Source organism: Octopus sinensis, linkage group LG8, assembly GCF_006345805.1.
Source record: "Octopus sinensis linkage group LG8, ASM634580v1, whole genome shotgun sequence".
Taxonomy (NCBI): domain Eukaryota; kingdom Metazoa; phylum Mollusca; class Cephalopoda; order Octopoda; family Octopodidae; genus Octopus; species Octopus sinensis.
Genome location: NC_043004.1, coordinates 86,381,271 through 86,408,291, shown reverse-complemented (window position 1 = coordinate 86,408,291; position 27,021 = coordinate 86,381,271). Strand labels below are relative to the sequence as shown.

The window sequence follows — 27,021 nt, the reverse complement described above, 5'->3', positions numbered from 1 at the left end:
GATGGACTGCAGCAACTGGCAGGAAAGATGTGTGAATGTTGTCTTTTTGTATGGTATTAGGAATTTGAAAATCAGTTTTTGAATAGATAATTCAAGAAAGTGGATTAAATATGTTACATTCATTGTGAGATGTTAGCTGAGACTCTGCAAAGATTGGGCAACCTCCAAAAGGTTTTGAGTTGAGAGAGATATATATCAAAGTATTAACTACTGTGACTTGGTTCAGACATAAAGCTAAATGGAAACATGTAAAATGAAACATTAATCTCAAGATAGTAATGTTGATAAAAGATTGCCATTGATTAGCAAACCAAAATAACTATATTTGACAAGTTGATTAGGCTAACTATGACAAAAAAAAAAAAGTCGAGTGGTTGACTTTAGTGATGAAGTCTATTTATGAGTAGTCTTCTGTCGGTCCTCTCAGTCTGTTAGAAATGGCAGTTGTACAATCCTACCTATAGTATAATAATAATTTCATCTTTCCAGAGTCAATGAAATAAGTACCAGTTGAGCAATGAGATTGGTGACTTACAGCCCTTCCCTGAAACTGATGGCCTACTGCAAAAATTTAAAACCACCATCATCATCGTTTAATGTCCGTTTTCCATGCTAGCATGGGTTGGACGCTTTGACTGAGGTCTGGTGCAGCCATCTGGTTTGCCAGACCTCAGTCAAATCGTCCAACCCATGCTAGCATGGAAAGTGGACGTTAAACGATGGTGATGATGATGGTTTTTAATTTTTGAAGTAGGCCATCAGTTTCGGGGAAGAGCTGTAAGTCACCAATCTCATTGCTCAACTGGTACTTATTTCATTGACCCTGGAAAGATGAAAAAATGAGGGAGGGAGTGAACATGTGTGTCCACAAACATATGACCACTATAAACAAATCATCTGTGTGGTTGTTTGGTAAGAAATTGTCAAACCCTCCTACTTCGTCTAACAACAGGAGAGCCCATTATTATATATATATATATCTTTATATATATACACATACACACACACAAGTGGAGGCGCAATGGCCCAGTAGTTAGAGTAGTGGACTTGCAGTTGTAGGATTGGGGTTTCGACTCCCAGACTGAGCATTGTGTTTATTGAGTGAAAAGACCTAAAGCTCTATGAGGGTTTGGCAAGGAGTAGTGGCGAACCCTGCTGTTCTCTTTCACCCCAACTTTCTCTTACTCTTTCTTCCTGTTTTTGTTGTACCTGTATTTCCAAGTGCCAACCTTGTCACACTCTGTCACATTTAATCTCCCCGAGAACTACGTTAAGGGTACATATGTCTGTGGAGTGCTCAGCCACTTGCACCTTAATTTCACGAGCAGGCTGTTCCGTTGATCAGATCAACTGGAACCTTCGCCATTGTAACTGATGGAGTGCCATGTCTATATACACACAAGCATATGTGTATATGTACAACTCTGTATGTATATATTTATGTCTTCCTAAGAAGTTGGTTAAATCATTTAAGATGAAAATGTTAAGTCTAAGTGTCCTTTATATGTTAGTATAAAAACAATGAGTTTAACAAGCTACTGACTCATGTTTTTTAATAAAATTTATATCCTCACTGTCATCATTTATACATTCATTTTTCCATACTGGCCTGGGTTACACAAAATTTATTGAGGTCAGCCAAAGAAAACTGTACATCATTTAGTCACCCTGAGGGCAATTTTTCTATTTGTAAATCACTATAATATTAGTCATTGAACCCATGTGGTCTTTTCCTCACCACAATTATTTCTAATTGAAGTTTTGATACTCTCTGCTTCAAATGTTAACACAACATAATAATAGCATTCACTATACTATCTCATCCAACTTTACAATACGATAACCAGAAGTCTGTTTAGTCCCATTACAATTTCTTCTTTTTTCTTTCTTCTTTTTTTTTATAAGTAAAGGTAATTACTGTAAATTGTTGGTATTAAAATTGTAGTTTAATATTTTTGTGTTTCACACACACACGTGTACGCATGCACATGTGCGCACATACACACAGAAAATTTCAATTCTTTGTTCCTCTGTGTGGCACGTTGAGCATGGTTCTTTTAGTATAGCCCCAGGCTGACCAAAGCTTTGTGAGTGGATTTGGTAGATGAAAATTGAAAGAAGCCTGTGTATATGTGAATGTATGTATAAGTATGAGTGTGTGTATGTGTGTGAGTACGTATATGTGTGCGTGTGCATTTTATATATGTATGTATATGTACATATGTGCAACACATACAAGCAACAATGTTTGTTTCCAGTTTTCTGTGAAAGACTTTTCTGGCTATGGGAAAAATATTACCATGCTATAAAGCAAGTGTGTGTTGGTGACAGGAAGAGTATCCTGTTATCGGAAATCTGCCTAAGAAAATTCCATGTGACTCATGCAAGAGTGGCAAAGTGCATGTTAAATGATGACGTTTATGTATGTTTATATATTTATATACATAAATATGCATGTGTGCATGTATATATATATATATATATATCATCATCATCGTTTAAAGTCCGCTTTCCATGCTAGCATGGGTTGGACGGTTCAACTGGGGTCTGGGAAGCCAGAAGGCTGCACCAGGCTCAGTCTGATTTAGCAGTGTTTCTACAGCTGGATGCCTTTCCTAACGCCAACCACTCCGTGAGTGTGGTGGCTGCTTTTTACGTGCCACCGGCACAGGTGCCAGACGAGGCTGGCAATGGCTGCGATCGGATTTTGCTTTTTACGTGCCACCGGCACGGAGGCCAGACGAGGCTGGCAACGGCCACGATCAGATGGTGCTTTTTACTTGCCACCAGCATGGAGGCCAGTCGGAGCGGCACTGGCAACGGCCACGATCGGATGGTGCTTTTTACGTGCCACCTGCACTGATATATATATGTCGAGAAATGAATACAACTGGCTTTTCTGATAATTTTTCCGCTTTAATAATTAGATGTTTATAAGTTATTTGATTAAAAGCTATTTTCAAACTGTTTGAAAACAGCTTTTAAGCGAGAAACTCTTATCAGAGTCACCTCTTGTAAACTTAAAAACAGCTAATTATTAAAGTGGAAAAATTATCAGTATAGCCAGTTCTATTCATTTTTATTCAAATGTATAATACTGTACCAAGGACTTTCTATTTCTTATTGTGCTGTAATAGGATAAAATCATGTTAATGATTTTTATCAGGTGGTCAGCATGCAATAAAAATTTATAGGTAATTTATACATTAAATTAATAATTATATATATACATATGTCTATAATACACACACACACACATACATATAAGGTCCTGGGAGGGTAAAAAGATGGGGTGTATCCAGTGTAGCACTCCACCTGAGCTTATAGGCTATCTATATTGTCGAATTCTAATCTTAAGTAATATCAAAATTCTTCAGGTATAGAAGACTCAGGTGTCATAGCAGTAAAGTTCTTGTGTGGGTTTAGCAAAAAGTAAAATATAGTCCAAATAAAAAGACAGAGATTTTAACACATCTTTAATGATCATTACAATTATTTCTATATTCACCCTGCTATCAATGCCAAAGGTTCCAGGGTGTGCTCTTACATTGTGCACAATGTAAGAGCATGCATTTGATGCATTTTGAAAAGGTGCCACGTTAATGTTTAAATCTGCAAATATTATGTAAACTTTCACTCAGAACTTTTGTGTGAACTGGCGTTGAAAGCAGAATTGGTACAGAAGCACTCGCGACTGGTCATTGAAGATGTATTAAGATTTTTCTTTGTCTCCTTATTTGGATTATATATGTGTGTGTGTGTGTGTGTACACACATACTGAATGATAAACTATACATTTGAGTGGGAGAATGCCATCTTTGATTCTTCATAAGGTTTGAATAGCTGCTCTATCTATTAATCTTTGTATTACTTTCAATATATGGCTGGTGGTGTAGTTAGTGGAATACTAAATGCGACTCAACCATTGTACAGAATGGCTGTAGACTGTAGTTCTTTACCTTCGGCAGTTTCATAAAAGAATTACTTTATTTATTTATTTTTATGTATGTTGATTAAATTCAGTAATCTGCCAATAATGTATGACTAACAACTAGTAGTAGTAGTAGTAGTAGTAGTAGTAGTAGTAGTTGGTACATTGTTAGTAGTAACTGTTGTTGAGTTGGCTCTATCAAGATCTGATTTATGTATGTGTGATATCTTTTGATTGTTAGCATGAATCAAGAAACATCTCATTATCTCATTACTAGCCTTCTATTATTAGATCTGCAGCCAGAGTTATTTTTCTCAGGTTGCCAGTGGTGGTGGTGGTGGTGGGGACATCGATTAACATTTTTATCTCAAGTGAGAGAGAGAGAGAGATGCAGTTAAAAGACAATATGCAAAATTCACAGAAGTAAAAAAAGAACCAAAAAAAAAACTGGTTATGTAGTTATGTAAGATTGTGCAAAAAAAAAATAGAAGGGAAAAGTATGTTACCTTAGTACATAAGGAGGTAGGTATTGTCTCACTCCCAACTTTATACTTTCAGACTTTCTCATGTAGGAATAGCTGTGTGTTTGAGAAGTTTGCCTCCCCAGCAAGTAGTTTTGGGTTCAGTTTACTATAGCCCTGGATTGACCCAAAGCCTTGTGAGTGGTTTTGTAGGCTGAATTAAGGCTGCCATATATCTATATGTGTGTGTGTGTGTGTGCGCGCTCATGTGTATTTGTCTACATCTTGCTCACTTCTCCAAAAGTTAGTTTGAATTGAACCAGCCATTATGATCCGATCTTTGATACTCTACTTCATTGTAAAAGTGAATATGATGTCCGTTTTCCATGCTGGCATGAGTTGGACGATTTGACAACAGTTGACAAGCTGGAGAGCTGCACCAAGTTCCAGTTGTCTGTTTTGGCATGGTATCTATGTCTGGATACCTTTCCTAAGGTCAACTGTCTTGAGGTTTTTGCATACCTTGATAAATACAGATTTGTGATCAATTCCAGCAAAGGTGGTGGGTGATATTATCTACTGGGGTCAATTGACTGTTCCCCTTCTCTCAAATTTGTGGCTTTGTGCCTATGTTAAAAACATCTTCATCATCGTCACCATTATTATTTAGGTGGTGAGCTGGTAGAATTGTTAGAACATCAGAAAGATGTCTTACTGTATCCCTGCTCTCTATGTACTGAGTTCAAATCCCACTGAAGTCAGCTTTGTCTTTCATCCCTCCAGAATATAGTGAGGCTGAAGTTGTTGGCTTTCCATCAAAATTGCTGGCTTTGTGGAAATCTGAACCAAAGGATGCTGGATTGGCAGAATTTGCTAGAACATCAGAAAAAATAGGGGGAGGGGTCAAATATCATTAAGGAGATGACAAAGGACTTTAACAAATGGCAAGATGATGCGATGGAGCAGATCCATCCACCCAGTGAGAGCATAGAAAAACTAATATAAAAAAGATGATGTAAAGGTTTTTTTTTTGTGTTTTTGTTTTGTAAAATTTCAAGGCATGCATTGCAGAGTTAAAGCTCCTTTTGTACTAATTTCAATGTTTTGTTACTATCGTGTGTTTAAGAAACACAGTTTCTAATATACTATAATGAATATTGAAACATTATTATTATTTCATAATCTTGACTAATTGTTGAGTTGCAGGAAGAGTAGAATGCTGCCGCTGGATTGAAGGTTTATTAGTGTTTAGTTACATTACTTGGTGTTTTAAGTTAACCATCATTCTGTCATTCTGGAGCAGAATGAGATGACCAGGCATGGCTGACTGGACATTGAACCAGTTTTGGCAACAGTACTTTTTGGTACTTGAGGAAAATACACACACACGTATCCACCAAGAAATGTACAGAGAGAGACAGAGAGGGATTATGAGATTATAATTTATTAATTGAAACCGATTGACATAAACACTTTCTACTTCACAATAATGTTATGGTTTACTGTAACATAACATTATTGTTATTATTTGTAACACGTGCACAAGTAAATGTACTCATACAAAGAGAGAGAGAGAGAGAGAGAGAAATGATTATTTATTAATTGAAGTCGATTGTTGTGCAGACTTTCTGCTTCATTTTATGTATATGACAGCTAATGAAAGTTAAAACAAAGTTTAGTAGTTAATAGTAGTTATGGTAACAGGTTAGTTAGTTTTAGTAATTAACTAGAATTAAAATAAAAATTTGTATGGTGCTGAAAGGTTCTGGGGGACAAAACACCTGATGTCAAATAAATTAGCATTGAATCAGCAATGGTAAACAGGCAGAAATGGCAATGCCAAAACATCTCATAACCACTCTGGGGCTGGATTTGCTAAGTATTGGTTTTATAGTCTTATGCAGATGTTATAAATCGGTATTGGTTGGCTATGCAATATATAAAACTGTAATCAAATAGAAAAGTACTTTTTGATGTTTCAATGATGGCATGCAAACTTTTCTCTCTGCTTCCCCCACATCTCATGTGCTAATCTGCTGTCCACCTCTGAGTTGATTTTTTTCCTTTTTAATTTTATATCAATTTAATTTTATTTTATGGCACGTGGCACATAAGAAAACCATCCGAACGTGGCCGTAGCCAGTACCGCATCGACTGGCCTCCGTGCTGTGGGCACGTAACAAGCACCTGTGGGCACGTAACAAGCACCATCCGATCGTGGTCGTTTGCCAGCCTCATCTGGCACCTGTGTCGGTGGCACATAAAAACACCATCCGAGCGTGGCCGTCTGCCAGCCTCGTCTGGCACCTGTGTCGGTGGCACATAAAAACACCATCCGAGCGTGGCCGTCTGCCAGCCTCGTCTGGCACCTGTGTCGGTGGCACATAAAAACACCATCCGAGCGTGGCTGTCTGCCAGCCTCGTCTGGCACCTGTGTCGGTGGCACATAAAAACACCATCCGAGCGTGGCCATCTGCCAGCCTCGTCTGGCACCTGTGTCGGTGGCACATAAAAACACCATCCGAGCGTGGCCGTCTGCCAGCCTCGTCTGGCACCTGTGTCGGTGGCACATAAAATCACCCACTACACTCTCGGAGTGGTTGGCGTTAGGAAGGGCATCCAGCTGTAGAAACACTGCCAGATCTGACTGGACTGGTGCAGCTTTCGGGCTCCCCAGACCCCAGTTGAACCGTCCAACCCATGCTAGCATGGAAAGCGGACGTTAAATGATGATGATGATGATGATGATCAATGCGACAAACCTGTTGGATGTCAGGTTTCAAAATGTGACAGACTTTGCAGTACCTTTATGCATTGTTAGTCAAACCCACCCCACTTAGAGACAAATGGTCAATAGCTGTCAACTCACTGGTGTTGGATTGTTGAAAAATATGAAACTTAGTTATATTATCAATATATGTTGCATTCAAAGAAGAGCTGCTAGTGCTTCAAGTACTATACTGATTCTACCACAATATTTGCCTGTTTGGTAAGGTGGCAAGCTGGCAGAAACATTAACATGCCAGGTGAAATGCTTAATGGTATAAGGCGGCGAGCTGGTAGAAGCGTTAGCACCCCGGGCGAAATGCGTAGCCGTATTTCGTCTGCCGTTACGTTCTGAGTTCAAATTCCGCCAAGGTCGACTTTGCCTTTCATCCTTTCGGGGTCGATAAATTAAGTACCAGTTACGCACTGGGGTTGATGTAATCGACTTAATCCGTTTGTCTGTCCTTGTTTGTCTCCTCTGTGTTTAGCCCCTTGTGGGTAGTAAAGAAATAGGTATTTTGCCTGTCTTTACATTCTGTGTTCAAATTTCTCTGAAGTTGACTTTGCCATTCATCCTTTTTGGGACGATAAATTAAGTACCTGTTGCATACTGGGGTTGATATAATTGTCTGGCCCCCTCCCCCCAAATTTTGGGCCTTGTGCCCAGAGTAGAAAGGAATATTTTTCAAATTCTGCCATGGTTGACTTTGTCTTTCATTCTTTTGGGGACAATAAAGTACCAGTTGCGTACTGGGGTCGATGTAATTGACTGGCCCACTCCCCCCAAATTTCGGGCCTTGTGCCTAGAGTAGAAAAGAATATTTGCCCGTTTGGCCTTTCTGCTTAGTATTTGTTTGGTTGAGAGTGTTTTTGCATTGACTTGCTGCAACATACCGTTATTGTTATTGCCTGATTTAAAAAAAACAAAGACTACAGGAAAAAATCCTCCCACTGCTTGACAATTGTTGGTTTGTTTACATCCCTGTAACTAAATGGTTTGGTAAAAGAGACTGGTAGAATAAGTACCAGACTTGAAAAATGAGTACTGGAGTGGATTTGTTTGACTAAAAATTCTTCAAGGCAGTGGCCCAACATGGTCACAGTCTAATGACTGAAACAAGTTAAAGATTAATGATTAAATTTAAATAAATTTTTAATTTTAATATGATTATATACTGATGTCTAGTTTCACTCATAAGTTTAATCTGTCGTTGATATTAACAGCTCTGCTGTATTAATTCAAACATTTTCGATGTTGACAGAGACAGGATTAAAAGCTGTTTAACATAATTATTAAAATATCAACATAGTTACAGGTAGAAATAATTTTGAAAATATATAATTCCTTTTTAAAAAGAAAACAACAAAACCACATCTGAAAGCTCATATTTCTGAGTTATGGTATGGACAGAATCTGAAATCTTTAGTGTTGCTGTAGAAATTGCTGTTGTTGGGCCGTAATATTGGCTTTTACGGAACTTAAAGCAGTTGACTCCAAATATGCAGATTTGATTGGTAAAATCTGTGATCCAGCTTATCAATATCATTTGAAGACTATTGGAAGGAGAGTAATGTTTGGAATGTGTCAACTGCACATCCAACAAAAAATGAGAAATATAGACTGGAAAATAGACTTCTGAAATTGTATTTCTATATAAAGGGCTGTGTAGTTTTTTGAAAATGTGAACCATCATCATTTAATGTCTGTCCTCCATTCTGGCATGGTTGGATGGCTTGACATGGATCTGGTGAGCTGAGATGCCAACCACTTTACATGATTTTATTCATGTCATTGCTCCTGGTGAGGTTTCAAGAACAATAAAAGGGAAATATATTTTCCAAATTATTTCTGCTTATAATTATATGGATTTTTAAAACCACTTATTGTTAGACGTCTTTGAATCCTGTTTCTGCTAGTGTTTGACACTATTAATATAGAGTTATTAATATAGAATCACTAGTTAGAAATTTTAGCACAACGGGTAAGCCTCTGGTGATGCTTATCTGACAATCAAGTTTTGAACCAGACCAGAACTCATTCAATTCAGTGATTCTGTTGATGCTTTTTGGAAGGACATGAGTATCATACAATTACTTTTCTTCTTTATAAATCTATAACATTTGTGCTTTTGTAAGAAAGCAATATTATAAGTAAGGGTAAAAGAAAGTTGATGGTGTGTTTGACCAAATGCCTTCTGGCATTCAGTAATATACACTTGTATTCTGAGGTAAAATTCTACCAGGGTTTCACTTTGACTACATTAATACCGGTACAATATTTACTATAGTAACTTTGCAGGAATGAAAAACAGTCATACCTCTTCTGTGACTTGGTACCAAAGTTTGATAATGATGTTAGAGGTGAAGGCAATGATTTGGCAATAGCACACTGAACTAAATGACATTGAAAAATTTAGCTTTAAGTCCACAATGTTTGGGTTCAAATACCACTTGAGTTGGCATTGCCTTCTATCATTCTGGGGTCAATAAAATTAATACTCTCCAACTATAATAAAAGAATCTTTTCAAATTTCTACACTGTTCTCTTTATGAAAATTAGCTTTATTTCAATTATTATTGGTAGCTTCATTAGTGTCATACAAAATGCACTACAGTATTTATTTATTTATTTATTTATTAAATATTCTGATTTCAAGTTCTGCTGAGGTCAGCTTTGCCTTTCATCATTGGGTTTGGTAAAGAAGAAAAGCAAAGTAGATCAGGCAGGATTTGAGTTCAGAGCATGAAAAGACATAGCAAATTACCAAAACTACCACAAGGTATTTTGTTCAACATTCAGCTGATCCTATCAATAAAGAAAGATTCTATTAATGAAAGAAAACAATAAAAATCAATAAAATGTGTACTTGTCAGATATTGGTATCAATTAACCTAGTTAATAAGAAACCTGAGACGAGATATAAAACTGTCCAACTTGAAGTGCTCATATTTAAATTAACTTTGTCTTTATAATTCTATGTAAGAATATGTTGTTAAAATATTTTGCAATCACCAATTTATTAATTAAAATGTTAATTATTGTATTAAATTCATCCAAATAAATACTTGATTATTTTTTTCCCCAAAATTAATTAAAGCACCCAGACAGAATTTCTTTATAAATATGGTTATGAATCAGTCTGTTTCTTCGAGCATTCTTCTTAATATTCTACTGTTGTTTAAAGTGGCAAGCTGACAGAATTGTTAGCATGCTGGGAAAAATGCTTAGTGGCATTTTGTCCGTCCTTGCATTCTGGGTTCAAATTCTGCTAAGGTCGATTTTGCCATTCATCCTGTTTGAAGTCAATAAAATAAATATCAGTTAAGCACTGGCAGTCGATGCAATTGACTTAATCCCTTTCCCAAAATTGTTGGCTAGGTGCCAAAATTGTAAACCAATATTTTGTTGTAGTAAAGATTGTTTGCCAACATAACATGGCAGTCCTGGTTTAGGACTAATATTTTGTTATTGTTTTTAAAGACTTCTGACTTTCTCTCTTTTTGTTTTTGCAGTCTGGATTACGGCAACCTAGTATATACCATGCCTTAGTGATTATATTTTTAGAATTCTTCTGCTGGGGGCTTCTCACATCCCCCATTATTAAGGTAAGTTATCTGAATCTTCATTTCTTTTGTTCTAGTTTACAGCTGGATTGGTACTGCTGTGGTTCATCAATCAAATGTCTCATTTACAAACAAAGGCAGTGCTGATTGGATCCTGGCTACTCTCACCATCACTCATCTCTTCCTCTCTTATTTCAACTCCTTCTTCTCTAGAATGTCATCCCTTTGGAATCTCCCTGCTTATGTCTTTTTTGCGGGTATTTACCTGCAACAGTTTAAACAGAATGTTAACTGCATCAAGCTCACTAATCTGAGGGGTCATGGGCACTATCCTTTTGTCTAGAATGAGCAAAAAAAAAAAACAAAAAAAAAAGAAGCAAAAAAACCCCAAAAAACCCGAAAAACCCAAACATCATTAAAAGTCATATGGTGCTTATGTATTGTTTCTGTAGTCAGAAGTGGCTGTTTGGTAAGTAGCTTGCTTACCAACCACATGGTTCCAGGTTCAGTCCCACTGCGTGGCATCTTGGGCAGGTGTCTTCTACTATAGCCTTGGGCCAACCAAAGCCTTGTGAGTGGTTTTGGTAGATGGAAACTGAAAGAAGCCTGTTGTATATATGTATGTATATATATGTGTTTGTATGTCTATGTTTGTCCGTCCCCACCCAATATCGCTTGACAACCGATGCTGGTGTGTTTACGTCCCTGTAACTTAGCAGTTCGGCAAAAGAGACTGATAGAATAAGTACTAGGCTTACAAAGAATAAGTCCTTGGGTTTGATTTGCTCGACTAAAGGCAGTACTCCAGCATGGCGGTAGTCAAATGACTGAAACAAGTAAAAGAGTAAAGAGAGCTATGGCAGTGTTGTGCTGTTTCAGTTCGTTAACATACAACCACAATGGTTATAATTGGTTCCTTGGGTGCCTTTAGTAGAGTTCACTCTGTTGCATGCATTTGGAGTTTGGTCCTCCAGTTTGAGGATGACTTCCTCTTTTTCTCTGAGTAGTTTGGAAGTCAGGAAGTGAAGGATCATGAGTTCTTCTCCTCCTCCTCATCATCATCATCATTTTAATGTCCACTTTTCCAAATTTGCATAGATCAGACAGATTTTGTTGAAGTAAATTTTTTATGGCTGAATGCCCTTATCACCGACCCTTACTGAATTCCAAGTTAGTATTTCCCCAAGACCAGGCTTGTTTTCACAGAAGACTGAAAATGAACAACACTGCTTGTATGACAGTGACACCTTTACAGCTATTACATGACTAGTTTGTTAAAGATACCCCAAGAATACCATGCATGATTCTATTTTTAGTTCTCCAATTTCAGTCTATTGTTTCTGTTTTTCTCAATGATTTTTGGATAAATTGGGCAACAATTAATCTACTTTTTAGAGCAGATGTCATAGAATCAAAAGTAGGTCATATTGTTTTAGTGTTTCTGCCATAGCTGAGGCTATAGAAATATCCAAACTAAGCACTTTGTATAAGCAAAAGATTTGCCATTACTTAACAACAGTGAGCTATTCCTCCTATCTTTCGGTATTGACTTACAGTTTGGTGGATTGAGCTGTTGAGAAACTACGCCTTCTTGCCTACGAATACAGAGCAGCGCTGATTATAAAGAAAATGAATTATCTATCTATTTATTGACCGCTTGTCTGATTGCTTATTAGCTAAGTTACCTGCAGCAGCTGTTTGTAACTTGGCAGTAATGATGATAGATTAGTCTCAAAGGAAGTAGAGGCAGCGAATTTTTTTCTTTTTGAGAGCACGATCTCTAGAAATGCTTTGGGCACAATATGTCTGCGTAATTTATTTATTTATTTATTGGGTGTATTAAATAACTCCTGCTTAAACATTGAATGTTTATCTCATTAGCTCTATTGATTACACTTCAGCAAAGTTTACTTTTTTTGTTCTTGTTATTTATTTTTAAACTGCTTTATTATTTATTTTTAAACTGCTTTGCTGCCTGAGAAAACATTTTTTTTTTTTACTTCTGTCTTTATTTTCTTATTAAAAACAATATTTTCATTGTGATAGTGTTTATATTTATTTTTACTTTGTCGGTTTGATAGGTGTATAAAGACTTGAAATTCGCATCTTCATCCATTGTCTTCTACTTGTTTCAGTCATTGGACCCCAGTATTTATGTAATTTAAAGTCTCGTACTTATTCTTTTGGTTTCTTTTACTGAACAATTTAGCTCTGGGGATGTAAATAAAGTAACACCGGTTGTCAAGTGGTGTTGGTGGTAACACTCACAGATACAAGAACACATGGTGGGCTTCCATACAGTTTCCATCAAAGTCATTCACAATGTTTGTGTCTCCTTGTCTTGACCTCATGTAATAGTTGTAAATGAGCGTCACTGTCATACAAGCAGTGTCATTCACTTCCAATCTTCTACAAAAACATTCTTAGTAACGAGGAACTATTCCTTTGGTTGGAAGCAGTTGAGGATTTATAACAAGAAGGGCATTTGACTTTAGAAAAATAAATCTGTCCAACCCCTGCAAGCATAGAAAAGTGGATCTTAAACTGATAAGGATGATGCTGATGATGATGGTGGTACATTCATACCTAAGTAGTGTTCCAGATTTTCCAACAAACGACGGGGTGCTGAAAAGTTTCTGGCTTTGGATAAAAGAAAATACAGGAGGATCAGTTAATTATGAGTTTATTTAACATATTTCTCTCTCAGATTCACACACACTTTTGCAGTGGTCCTTCAGTTTTTTTCTGAGCCCCGTTAAAGAACTCAGAAAGTTAGGCCTCCAACCAGGCCTTTCATGATACCCTTAAAGCCAGAAACTTTCCAGCACCTCCTCTTGCTTTTTCAGTTTTCAACCCCTGTGCCGGTGGCACGTAAAAAGCACCATCCGATCGTGGCCGTTGCCAGCCTCGCCTGGCCCCCATGCCGGTGGCACGTAAAAAGCACCATCCATCCGTGGCTGTTTGCCAGCTCCGTCTGGCACCTGTGCGGGTGGCACGTAAAAAGCACCCACTACTCTCACGGAGTGGTTGGCGTTAGGAAGGGCATCCAGCCGTAGAAACACTGCCAGATCAGACTGGGCCTGATGCAGCCTTCTGGTTTCACAGACCCCAGTTGAACCGTCCAACCCATGCTAGCATGGATAGCGGACGCTAAATGATGATGATGATGATGATATATTTACAAGTGTCTTTAAAGTTAGGTGTTTTCAACTGACTGATGTTTACACAGGGTAAACTAATCTCTTCTGCTTTTGTTGGAGTTAATTTGATATGAACAGGGTATTCAACTTTAAGCTTCAGCTAGATATCAAGAAAGCAAGAGAACTTACCGTAACACTTTATTGACAGTATATCTTTCTGAAGGTCAAGCTCATTGTATATATATCTATTTTAATCCTCAATAAGACATCTTGTTTAAATTTCATACTTCGTGCTACATTGAGCACACAAAATAATGCCTTACTAAATATGTTGACTCTGCTCTATTTTTATTTCTCTTTTAGTGGTAGTTCTTTTCAATTGTTATAGCAGAGCTATTGTTGGCTGTCATATAGAAATTTTGCCAACTCATTCAGCAAACTCTCTCTCTCTCTCTCACTCACTCACACACACACACACACAAAGAGAGAGAGAGAGCCGAGCCTGTATGTAGTTGTTTGACCTGTGATAAATAGTAATCAAAGCTTTTTGAGTGAATTTGGTAAACAGAAACTGAAAGAAGCTTTATGTGTGTGTGTGTGTGAGACCCTTTTGTCTTGACATGGCCTGATAGCTGTAAATGATTGTTATTATCATACATGCTCTGTCATTCATTTCCAGTATATTGTGAGAACATGCCTGACCATAACAAAGTATTCCCTTATTTGGAAACAGGTGAGGGTGGGCAACAGGAAGGGAGGGTATCCAACCATTGAAAATCTGCCTCAGTAAACTCTGTCCTACCCATGCAAGTATGGAAAAGTGTAGATTAAAAGGATGATGATGTCCCTAATACAAACTCTAACCCTGAGTTTATCCAATAACTTACCACTCACTCATAGTTAATCTCTCTGTTCAAGTCCTTTTTGACAAGAATTTAACCTAAATAACCTGGCACCTACTCTCACATACTACATACAGATAATACTTTGTATTGTTCTGTAATCTCTGTCTTGCAAACCTCTCAATCTTGTTAATACCTCCCCATTGCAAATAGTTCATATGGACATGTTTCCTTGTCTACTTGTCTGTGAATTCCTTTACTACATTGTCTTTTGCTTCTTATGCTTCTAAAACCTTTAGAGAAATCCTGGAAGGTATGGGGAGAGAGAGAGACACACACACACACACACACACTTATATTTAAACGGATTTGTAAAGCCTGTATGTATGTGTGTGTGTGTGTATATATATATATATACATACACACACATTTGTGATTTGATTTCTATTTTCCTGTTTACACAGCCAAACCTACACATACACACACACACACGCATTTATCTATGTATGGATGTATATATGTGTGTATTATCATCATCATCATCATATGTCTGCTTTCTATGCTGGCATGGGATAGACAGTTTGACTGGAACTGGTACACTGGAGGTCTGTACCAGGTTCCTATCTGATTCAGTATGATTTCTATGGCTGGATGCCCTTCCTAATGCCAATCTATGTAGGTTGACCAATAGCAGCTCGTTTCCCTTAGCTATTTTGGACTTCCTGTATATCTCCATTTGGTTAAGTGAGCCTGAGAAGTATACAAGTTGCATGGGGGCTGAATCAAACTGTTTTAAATAATAATAACAATAATAATAACAACAACAACAATAATCCTTTCTACTGAAAGTATAAAGCCTCAAATTTGGGGGAAGGGATTAAGTTGATTACATCGACCCCACTGTGTAACTGGTACTTAATTTATCAACCCTGAAAGGATGAAAGGTGAAGTCGACCCTGGCGGCATTTGAACTCAGAACATGTAGACAGACGAAATACCGCTAAGCATTTCGCCCAGCGTGCTAAGAATTCTGCCAGCTCGCTGCCTTGTCTGCCTGCCTGTATGTATGTATGTATATGTGCCTGTCTGTTTCTGCTTCTGTCTGTCTTTGTGCCTGCTTGTCTGCTTGCTTATCTCCCCCTCCATGTTTGTCTGTCTGTCTGTTTGCCTGTCATGTTTACTTCTCATATTTCCTCTTCTGTAATTACCAACCTACTTAAACTATGAAACTCTCCTCTCGTCTTACATCTGTTAGTGACCACGTGTGTAGTCACTGAGAATTTCACTACAGTAATTGGATCGGTTGGGCAATTTTTTTTTCTTTCTTGAGACTGAAATACAAAGTAGTATTCACACAGAAGTATATACTGTGGATCTCTTGTTTCAGTCATTGGCCATTCTGGGGCACCACCTTGAAGGTCTTTAGTCAAACAGATTGACTTCAAATATTTAAAAAAAAAATCTGGTGCTTGTTCTGTTGATATCTTTTACCCAATCACTGAGTTATGGAGATGTGGATGAATCCATCATTGGCCATGCTGGGGCACCACCTTCAAGGGTTTTAGTCAAACAGATTGACCCCCCCCCCTCCCGCTCCCGATACTTATTTTAAAATCTGGTTCTTGTTCTGTCGGTCTCTTTTGCCCAATCACTGAATTAATCGGGACATGAACAAAACAACACCAGTTGTCAAGTGGTAGGAGTGGGAGTCACAAACACAAGCATGCACACACACACACACACACACACCACACACACACACAATAGGCTTGCACACAATTCCCTCTACCAAATTCTCTCATAAGGTTTCATTTGGCATGTGGCTATAGTAGAAGACACATGCCCAAGGTGCTGTGCAGTGGGACTGAATCCAAAAGTACTTGATTGCAAACCAAGTTTCTTAACTACATAGCCATTTCTGTGTTGAGTATATCTTTTTGTTTTTTGTTTTTACATTCTCCATGTTACTGTTTTTCTCTTCATTGTTTGTTTGGGTTAGACAGATCTGCACTTAAGATTTCGTTATGCCTTCTCCTTGGTCCGTCTTCATTGCTTTTATCAACCTAGCAGCTCTTGTTTATCCATTTATTATTTTTTTATGGCATGTCCGTGTAGTTTAGAAAATGCTTCCTGACCATGTGTTCTCAGGTTCAGTCCCACTGTCTGGCACTTTGGCCATGGTTTTTCTACTGTAACACTATGCTGATCAAAGCCTTGTGAGTGAATTTTGATACATGGTCAGTGGGAAAGCCTGTTGTGTGTGTGTGTATGCTTGTGTTTATGTGTACCCTTGTCTTGACATCACATGATGATTGTAAATGAACATCACTGTCATATAAGTGACGTCCATTCCCAATTGTCCATGACAAATATGTCTGGCCATGGGGGAGATATCACTTTTCTGGAAGCATGGAAAAGTGGATAAATGATGATGACAATGAAGAGGATATGTTAGGAAGGGAAAAGGCATTGTCCATAACTTTTGTAAATCTTCCAAAATGAATGGAAGGAGTAAAGAGAAGAAACCCCAACCTGTATCATCATCATCGTTTAACATCTGCTTTCCATGCTAGCATGGGTTGGACGATTTTGACTGAGGGCTGGTGAACCAGATGGCTGCACCAGGCTCCAATGTTGATCTGGCAGGGTTTCTACAGCTGGATGCCCTTCCTAATGCCAACTACTCCGAGAGTGTAGTGGGTGCTTTTTACGTGCCACCGGGACGGGGCCAGTTAGGTGGTACTGGCAACGACCTCACCCAAATCTTTTTACACATGCCACCAACACAGGTGTCAGTAAGGCGACGCTGGTAACGATCACGCTCGAATGGTGCCTTTTACATGCCACTGACACAGAAGCCAGTTAGCTGCTCTGGAATAACACCTGACCTGACTTGAATGCTTGAAGCAGAATGAACTTCACTAAACACATCTAAGGCTTAATAAGATGGTTGGTATTAAACCAAACAAGAGTTTGGATCAATCACACAAGAACATACACAAACTTTGATGGTCTTCCATAGTTTTTGTTTACTCAGTTCCATTTGTAGGCTTAGTTTGACCTGATTCTATTGTAGAATATCTTTGAGGTGCTATGCTGTAGGATGGACCCTGGAACATTGTGATGTGCAAAGATGACTTCTTCACCAAAACACACTTCTATACTTATGTCACATCTCTGGCCTATTTCATTTTTCATAGTTTTTATCAATCATTGTTATTGGTTTTATTAATGTTTGTCATTGTCTCTCAGGGTATATTCTGTTGATTGTACGTTATCACAACAGTTTACTATGGCACCATATGTCCTTCCTACTTTTATCATATACTTCACTACAGTAATCTGTTCTTTCAAGGCAGTATGAACATACTCTCATTCATAATGTTGAGCTTTCCGTCAGTATATTGAGAAAACATTCAATATATATTTTCAGTTTTAGCAAGGTGGTGAGCTGGCAGAAATGTTAGCACACTGGGTGAAATACTTAGCGGTATTTTGTCTGTCTGATTTCAAATTCTGCCAAGGTCGACTTTGCCTTTCATTCTTTCGAGGTCGATGAATTAAGTACCAGTTGCATACTGGGGTTGATCTAATTGACTTGCCCCCTCCCCCAAAATTTTGGGCCTTGTGCCTTGAGTAGAAAAGAATATATATTTTCAGTTTTATCATTCATTTCACTTCAGTGTAAGGTTTACTACTTTTTGGTATTGATGCAACTGAGATAATACTCTATCAGACATTTGTAATCACACTTTTGGCAGCCTTCACCGAGGGTGGGTTGAACTGGTTCCAACCAACAAGTTCACCATGTTCCTCATGAATGCTGACCACATCCAATGGTCAGCCCTAACTTTACAGCAGGCAAAGTAATGCTTCAGTCTGCAGCCCAAAAATCCATCTTGCAAATTTGATCATGTCCCACTGGGAAAGCAAGTGCAGACACCATAGCTCTAGTTGCTATTCGTTGTTGAGATGTAGAGGTCACGTTTGAAGTCTCATTGTGAATACAAATTTTCACATGTGGACCCTGGTCACATGCATATACATTTGCCACATGCATATACACTTGCCATGTATGATCCATAGCAGCTCATCTTACCATTGATTATTGACCATTGCAGAGGACTCGCTAACCAAGTCACTACTGATTATTAGAGCAGGTATAGTCTAAGTTTGAACTGGATGGTACATATGTTAGTTAACCCATAGCTGGGACCCTGGTTGGTGCTACTACTCCAGGTAAGAGTAGATCTGGGAAGAGGTGGTTTCAGATTCCTCAAAACCTCGAAATTCCTATGCCAACATTCCACTACTGGATGTAGTTTAAAGTCTTACCCATTGGAGACTTATCACTGCTAGACGGGTCTCACAAGATCCGCCTCCTACTACAAAGAGGATTGTAATATGAAGCAGAAGGCAAAGAGCCAAAACAAAAATGACTTCACTTCTCGCTCCAAGATCTACAGATCTTGCAGACCATGGAGCGAGGGGGATGAGAGTCACTAAGTCATTACAAAGGTTGCAAACAACAATGAAAGAAATTTGACTAACAAACAACTGTTTGGTTGTTTAAGCAGCACTTTAAACAAACAATTGATTAGTTAGTTGGTTAGATATTTAACCAACTGACTAACAATAAAGAAGAGGGATTGAACCTGTGCTTGTGTTATTATTATTAGCATAATGACAGTCTCAAAACACAGGAAAATGAGGTGAATTAGTTGAGTTGTTAGAATGTGAGAAAGATTGCTCTGTGATAATTGCTTCAGCTCCTTGGTCTCTGAGTTCAAATACTATTAAGGTCAACTTTGCTTTACATCCTTTTTGGCGCTATAGAGCAACAGTCCTTTAATGTATATGTGTGTGTGTGGGGGGTGGTTAGTTCTTTCTTGCTCCTTTTTTTTCTGTCTGTTTTACTTTTGGAAATAAATTGGCTTTGGTCAGACTGGGAAAAGGATGAACTTTGGCAGGTTGAAACACATGCTCAAGATGAAATGTGCTATGACAGCACTTCCATAACCTCATCAAGTGTTGAGGGCCCAAGACAAGGCATGTGTGTGCATGAGGCAGACCCAGGAAAACCTGGGACGAGGTGGTGAAGCACGACCTTCGAACTTTAGGTCTCACTGAGGAAATGACTAGAGACCGAGACCTCTGGAAGTATGCTGTGTGTGAGAAGACCCGGCAGGACAAGTGAGACCATAACCCGTGGCCTTCTACACGGGATGTAGCCAGTCCACTTATGCATACCTTCCCTTCTTGGGACACAAAACTCTACTTGTGAAGACCTGTTGAGGCAAGTGAGAATCAGAATCAGAATCGAAATCGATCAATGGAAATTGCAGCTGAGTTACCAGTGCCGGTGGCACGTAAGAGAACCATCCGAACGTGGCTGTTGCCAGCACCGCCCCGACTGGCCTCGTGCTGGTGGCACGTAAAAAGCACCATCCGAACGTGGCCGTTGCCAGCGCCGCCCCGACTGGCCCCGTGCCGGTGGCACATAAAAAGCACCATCCGATCGTGGCCGTTGCCAGCTTCGTCTGGTCTCCGTGCTGGTGGCACGTAAAAAGCACCCACTACACTCATGGAGTGGTTGGCGTTAGGAAAGGCATCCAGCTGTAGAAACATTGCCAGATCAAACTGGGCCTGGTTTCCCAGACCCCAGTTGAACCGTCCAACCCATGCTAGCATGGAAAGCGGACGCTAAACGACGATGATGATGATGTATATATGTATGTGTATATGTGCGTGTGCATACACATGAACATACACACACATACATCTTAAGCAGAAATGGAAAAGTAGTGCCCATGACATTTTATAGTGTCTGAGACTGGTTAGGGTTGGAAAGCCAGGGAATAAAGAAGAAACAGTGATTGATGAGTTGCTGCGGGAGTAAGCAAGCACAACAGGTTATTGACTTTTCTCCAGAACGAACAGCTGAACTCTACTAAAAGTACTCAAAGCCACTTGGTGGTATTAAACTGGCTGATGGGTTTAAGCCTTCTGCTTAAGAATACCATTTGCATTGTTACGAAATTCAATAGTTTTCTCACCAAAAATGTCATAGTAGCCTGAAATAGCAAATAATTATTTCTGCATGTTTCCTGTAAAAAAAATTATCACTTATTATTTATATAACAACCCATAGGAAAAAAAAAAAAAATCCAAACCACACTGAGTAAAATGCTGCACTGAATTTTCATTGCGGTATGTTTGTTCTTGTATTGTCTTTAAATGTTTATATAAGTGAACCTATATGTTCAGGTCTCTATCCTTGCACATAAACAAACAAGTTTAACCAGTCAGGCAACACTGAAGCAGAGTCTGATATAGAAGAGAGAGAGAGAGAGAGAGAGAGAGACGAAAGCATTAGTTCTTCCCAACTAAATATAGTCTGACAGTGAAAAATAGCAATGATATATTACTAAATCCAGATTTCTTAATACAAACAATTAATTATCAAGTTATTGTTGCTATATTTAATTGAAAGGAAAAAAAAAAGTTAATAGAAAGAAAATTATGCACTGACTATGTTAATCAGTGATTAAAATTTAGTCATTTCCGAAAGTACAAGACACATTTCGGTCTTATCAAACCTCTTCATCAAGGCATTGACTTCACTGTATTTGCTGAAGTGTTGAAGGGGAGAATCAATAAAACCTTCAACATTTAATGTCCACTTTTCCCTGCGTGTATGGATTAAACTAAAAATTTATGAAGGGATGCCCTTCCTGCTATCAACCTTCACCTCTTTTCAAGCAAGGCAACATTTCTCCATGGCCTGACATGTTCTTCATGGAAGACGGGAAATGAACAACCTTGCTTGTTTGATGATGATGATGACCACTTACAACCATCATGTGATGTCTAAATAAGAATACACGCACACATGCACACACAAATGCATGAACACTTCACACACACGCGTGCACGCGCGCTCTCTCTATCTTCTCAGTCCACTCACAAGGCTTTGGCTAGTTTGGTGCAATAGAAGAAGACACTTGCCAAAGGTGCTGCAAAGTGAAACTGAACCTGAGACCACATGGTTGAGAAGCTTACTTGTCAACCCCCAGTCATGTAAATGTATGATATTGTATATGAGCAGGTGTGAAAATTAGCATAACTTTAGAGACTGGGTAACTAAAGAGAAACTCACTTGGAGACATAATCTGTATGAAAATCAATAATTGAGTTGGTTGTACCATATTTAATGATTTGAAGAAAAGACAGTATTAGTCAATGATTAATGTTTTAATTATTTTAATAAGTGTGGAAGACAATTCTATATGTTTTGTATTTTATTAGACCATTTCTCTAAACACTGATAATTTTTCCTGCCTACTCATGTGCAATATAGTAAGAGGACAGTTACGGAAATGTATTTCTAATTCAATAGCCTTCATCAGCAGGACAATTGTCTGATCTTATCTCCAGTAACCTGGGGGCTTAGTCTGATACAAAAAGAAGAACACATTTATGGCTGCTGAAGTAACTTGCATAAGTTAAACAAAAACTCAGTGACCAAGGACATGTATTTGAACAATATACACAAATATGGATATATGAAGTACCATACAACATAAATATATCAAATTATCTCTCTCTCTTTAGATGATGATAGTTACCAAATGGCAATGAAAAAAAAAGCTCCATATGAAAAAGGGGAGATAATCTAAAAAAAATCAAATTTTCCAGTTGACAATGCTCTTAAAAGAAAAGGGGCCCATGAGATCAGTGAACTTACATTAGCTGGAATTTTACTGAATTTTCCCTCTTCCAGGGTCATGCTTACAGTTTAGTGTCAACCTCCAAAGTTTCTTGTTATATTGATACTCTTTGACAATTCTTGATCAAAAAGTACTCCTCTTGGTTTAGTTACGCAATCTGCTGTCCATGGGGTAGACTCCTCTCTGATTCAGTTGTGCCTATGCTCTTCCAAGGACGGTGTAAATAGTGTGATGGATAACTGAAAGTGTGAATTAGTTATGAATCAAGTTAGGTCTTGAATTTCTGTCTGGTTATTGCATGACTGATGTCCAATCTTCTATGAAAACATGTCTGGCCATGGAGGAATTATTATTTTATAGGTGAGGGTTGGAAACATGAAGGGCATTTGGCCATAGAAATTGTTCCTCAACAAACTCTGTCTTACCTATATGAACATGGAAAAAGTTGATGTTAAAACAATAATGATTGATATACATAAATGTGTGTGTGTGTGTGTTTGTGCATGTATATATATATATATATATATATGTGTGTGTGTGTGTGTGTGTGTGTATATATATATATATATATATATATATAGGGAGAGTTTACAAAAAAACAAAAGACGAAGACAGGTGGTGTACAAAACAAACAGATGTATTAGTATAATGCTCAGGAATAGAAAAAGTATTTTATGTTTCGAGCCTATGCTCTTCTACAGAAAGGGACACAGAAAAAAGAAGGAGAGAAAAAAATGTGTGTAGTGGCTAACGATCTATCATGGCGACTGACTCGGACAGAAGGGTCACACACGAGAAGGATATATGTATGTGTATACATACGCATACACACAGACATACTGGCGCACAATTTGTTAAAACCTCTAATTATGTTTTTACATATCTGTTCTATACCATTTGTGTATCACAGGTCTGTATCTAAGGAAACCTATACACAAGATAGTCTAGTTGCCATTTCCTTAGGCCCTCACAAAATGCAGTAAACCTGCTGAATTAAGCTGAATGTGAATTCATTGTAATTCTGTTCGTTACCATATTTCTGTTGAAATACACTGCCTTTGTTTCAATTAATTTTTGAAAATAATGAAGAATTTAGTAAATTAACTTTGTCCTTTATTAAGTTGGCGTTTGGAGCATAAATTAGCATGAAGTATTGATGGAAGGTTTTAATTTAGACCACTTTATCAAACAGGAAGTTTGTATCCCAGAACCAGGAGCAATCTAAGGCAGGTTCATATCAAAATGATTAATCACAAGTAGGAATGCTTTCCTCTTCCATCATCAATTTTTCCAAATTAAAAAAACAAAAAAACACAAACAAACAACTATTGCTATCTGTTTTATGGACCTTGGAGTACAAAAAGCCAACCTAGATTTTGTAAGATTTTAACTTAAAATCCTGAAACACAAGTTTGGTATGACAAACAAACTCACATTTTATCTCATGCTAAGTTTTATATAATCTAAATCAGCTGGCTGTGATTAAGAGCAGAGGTTTAAAACAGAATCTGTTTCACTGGAAAAGTTTTTTGGTGATGTAGCAGTGAGGTCAGACAACTAAATCTATTTCTAAATTTAGGGCAACCATTTCACATTCACCTTTAAAGCATTTATAGGTTTCTAACAGCCATTGTCATGAGAAAACAAAGTCCATGAAGTCTGTTTCATCCCTAGGGAAGTTGTTTTTGTTTCTGGTCTATCTTGCCCCTGACCAAATTATCATTGGTGATAATGTTATCTGAATTACGCGTAGTGTTTAGTTAATGTCACCTCACTTACTAAAACTACCGATAACATTAAACCAATGAGAAAGCTTGCATATCAGGGGAGGGGGGAGCACTTGATTGTGAACAAAATTTTGCTTGCATTCAAATTCAGAACCGGCTTCTTATAAAGTCTATTGTAGCCATATAAAGAATTATGATGACCAAAACAGTAATTTAACGCTTTATACTAATGAATTTATAAACTTAGATTCAGTTATTTTATCAGCACGTGTCCTCCCCCACCCCAGGTTCTTTTGTATTTGCTATTTACCTCCTGATACTAAAAAGAAGCAAAGAGCTAACATTCAAAACAAACTTGTCTGTTCATTGCCTTTCAACATGCAGGGGGATGAATAACAACCAGGGTAACTATTAGAGGTAGCTCAAAGGCTGGAGTACTTACACACACACACATGTAGCAGCAGCAGGAAGGAGACTAGATCCCTGTTTGAAGTAAGTGCCTGCATATAAGCACGTCCCTACATCCCTCTTCAGCTGAGCAATCCTAATCTTGCAGGTCCATGGATGCTGGTGCCACATGGAAAGCACTCATGCTGGTGCCATGTAAACATATCTCTGCCAGTGCTGCATAAAAACTCCCAGTACACTTTGTAAAGCAGTTGGCCTTAGGAAGGACATCTAGCCATAGAAACCATGCCAAAACAGACATGGAACCCGGGCAGCTCTTATCAAGCCGTCCAACCCATGCCAGCATGGAAAACAGATGTTAAATGATGATGATGATGATGATGCAGATTATTGCATGGAATGCAGGTAAAAGTAAATGCCTGCAGCATCTAGGATTATTCAATTAATTTAAATGTTGCTTCCGGAAATAGGTGCTATAAGCATCTACCTTAATCCATACTTACTGTATTTGTCTACAATAACAGTAGAAGCAGTTCTAATTGATAGGTGTGCTGTTGGCTCTGTGCTTTGTATACTGGACTGCTACAATAGCATCTCGGATTGAAACATAGCTGCTGACAAAACAGTGATGCAAATACAAATATTTTGATGAGTTAGATCAGCATCAGATAGATTAGCTCTAGATTTATGGCACATCACTATGAGAACAATGATACAGAAAATGACAAGTTAATTAAAGAAGCCCAGCTATCTAATTATTATTTCATACACAGACACAAACAATCAGACACACACACACACACACTCAAACAGACAGTCGGTGCTTCGGTTAAATTTGACAGTTTGCACAAAAGAAAAAGGAAACATAATATCCCATATCAAAATGAAAGTATTTCAAAAATTCTCAACTATAATATGCCTGGGAGATAACAATTTACTCAAAGTAGTCACCCTCAGCTCACACCACAGCCTCAAGGCAGTCGAGGAACCTGGTGCATATGTTTTTCACTATGACCCTGGGAAGATCTTCAAACACCTCCTTGATCTGAGCCATGGAAATGTGGTAACAAAAGGGTTAATGGCAGGTAAACTAAAGAAGTAGTAGTAAGGATATATCTGCAAATATTGTTCTTGCCAAAATACTGAAATAGAGTAGCAGTGTGTGAACCTGAGTGAAGGCACATGGCTCAGTGGTAGAGTGTTGGGCTCACAATCATGAGGTAATGAGTTCGATTCCTGGACTGGGCTGTGTGTTGTATGTTGTGTTCTTGAGCAAGACACTTTATTTCATGTTGCTCCAGTTCACTCAGCTGTAGAAATGGGTTGCGACATCACTGGTGCCAAGCTGTATTGGCCCCTTTGCCTTTCCCTTGGATGACATTGGTGGCATGGAGAGGAGGAGAGGGTGGTATGCATGGGTGACTGCTGGTCTTCCATAAACAACCTTGCCATGACTTGTACCTGAGAGGGGAACTTCCTAGGTGCGATCCCTTGGTCATTGATGACCGAAGGGGGTCTTTACTCTTTATGTGAACCTATGCTGTACTGCTGACCTGTCCAGTTCCATTAAGAAATGTTGCTGTAAGTTAAAGAAACTTTGTAGATTAGACAAAGAGTGGTGTAAAGTTTGCTCACCATCAAAAGAAATTGTATGGTTTGATTAAATTTACTCATACAACAAAACCAACTTTGTAAAACTCTCAAAAAGTAGCTTTTGAAAAGGTAAATGAGATTATCTCTTAGTGAAGATCAATGCTTGAAAGGAAATCTTTAAAGTATTCAACACTTAAATCACAGACTTAAATGAATTTCGTATTCACCTGTCATTAGCATTGCTGTGCAATTTCAGTTGCTGTGAAAGGAAGTGGACATTATAATTGTTGGTCTATGAAGTAGACTCACATGAAGGAATGTAAGACAGTGTTATCTGCTGGCAATAATTCTAGTTAGTATTTATAATTTGCTAACTTAAGCATTTTCTACCTTTCGAAATTTTGGTCTTTCAGCCTGTTGATTATGTTCCTTACTTGGTATTTTCATTTTGTAGCTTAGTATATTTACATTATCTACTGTGCCCTTCCTTTTTTAAGATGGTAGGATGTGATTAGAGGTTGATTTGGTTGCTATTTTTAACTGATTGAGCAACAATATTGAGGCTCTCTGTCTGTCTGTCTCTGTCTCTCTCTCTCTCTCACACACACACACACTTGAGTACTTATTTATTTTATCAACCTTGAAAAGATGAAAGGCAAAGTTTACCTTGCTAGGATTTTGAACTCAGTGTAAAACATCAGAAAAAATACCATAAGGCATTTTGTTTGACACGCCAAAGATTCTGCCAGCTCTATAAAAAAACAACAATAAAGACTTGCAATTTTTCTTTTTTAAACTCTTGTTATATTAACTGAAAATGAACGATATACACATAATGCTATATAATGAAATGTTTAAT

General features: G+C 38.1%; 1 protein-coding gene across 2 annotated transcripts in view; it reads left to right on the top strand.

The window, feature by feature from the left end:
• LOC115214987 (hippocampus abundant transcript 1 protein) overlaps positions 1-27,021 on the top strand; it is a 98,687-nt gene that overhangs the window by 31,106 nt on the left and 40,560 nt on the right. For both annotated transcript variants that reach the window (XM_029784087.2, XM_029784088.2), the window contains one exon: positions 10,672-10,764. In XM_029784087.2, coding sequence (XP_029639947.1) covers positions 10,672-10,764 — 93 coding nt within the window. The remainder of the gene's footprint in view (positions 1-10,671; positions 10,765-27,021) is intronic.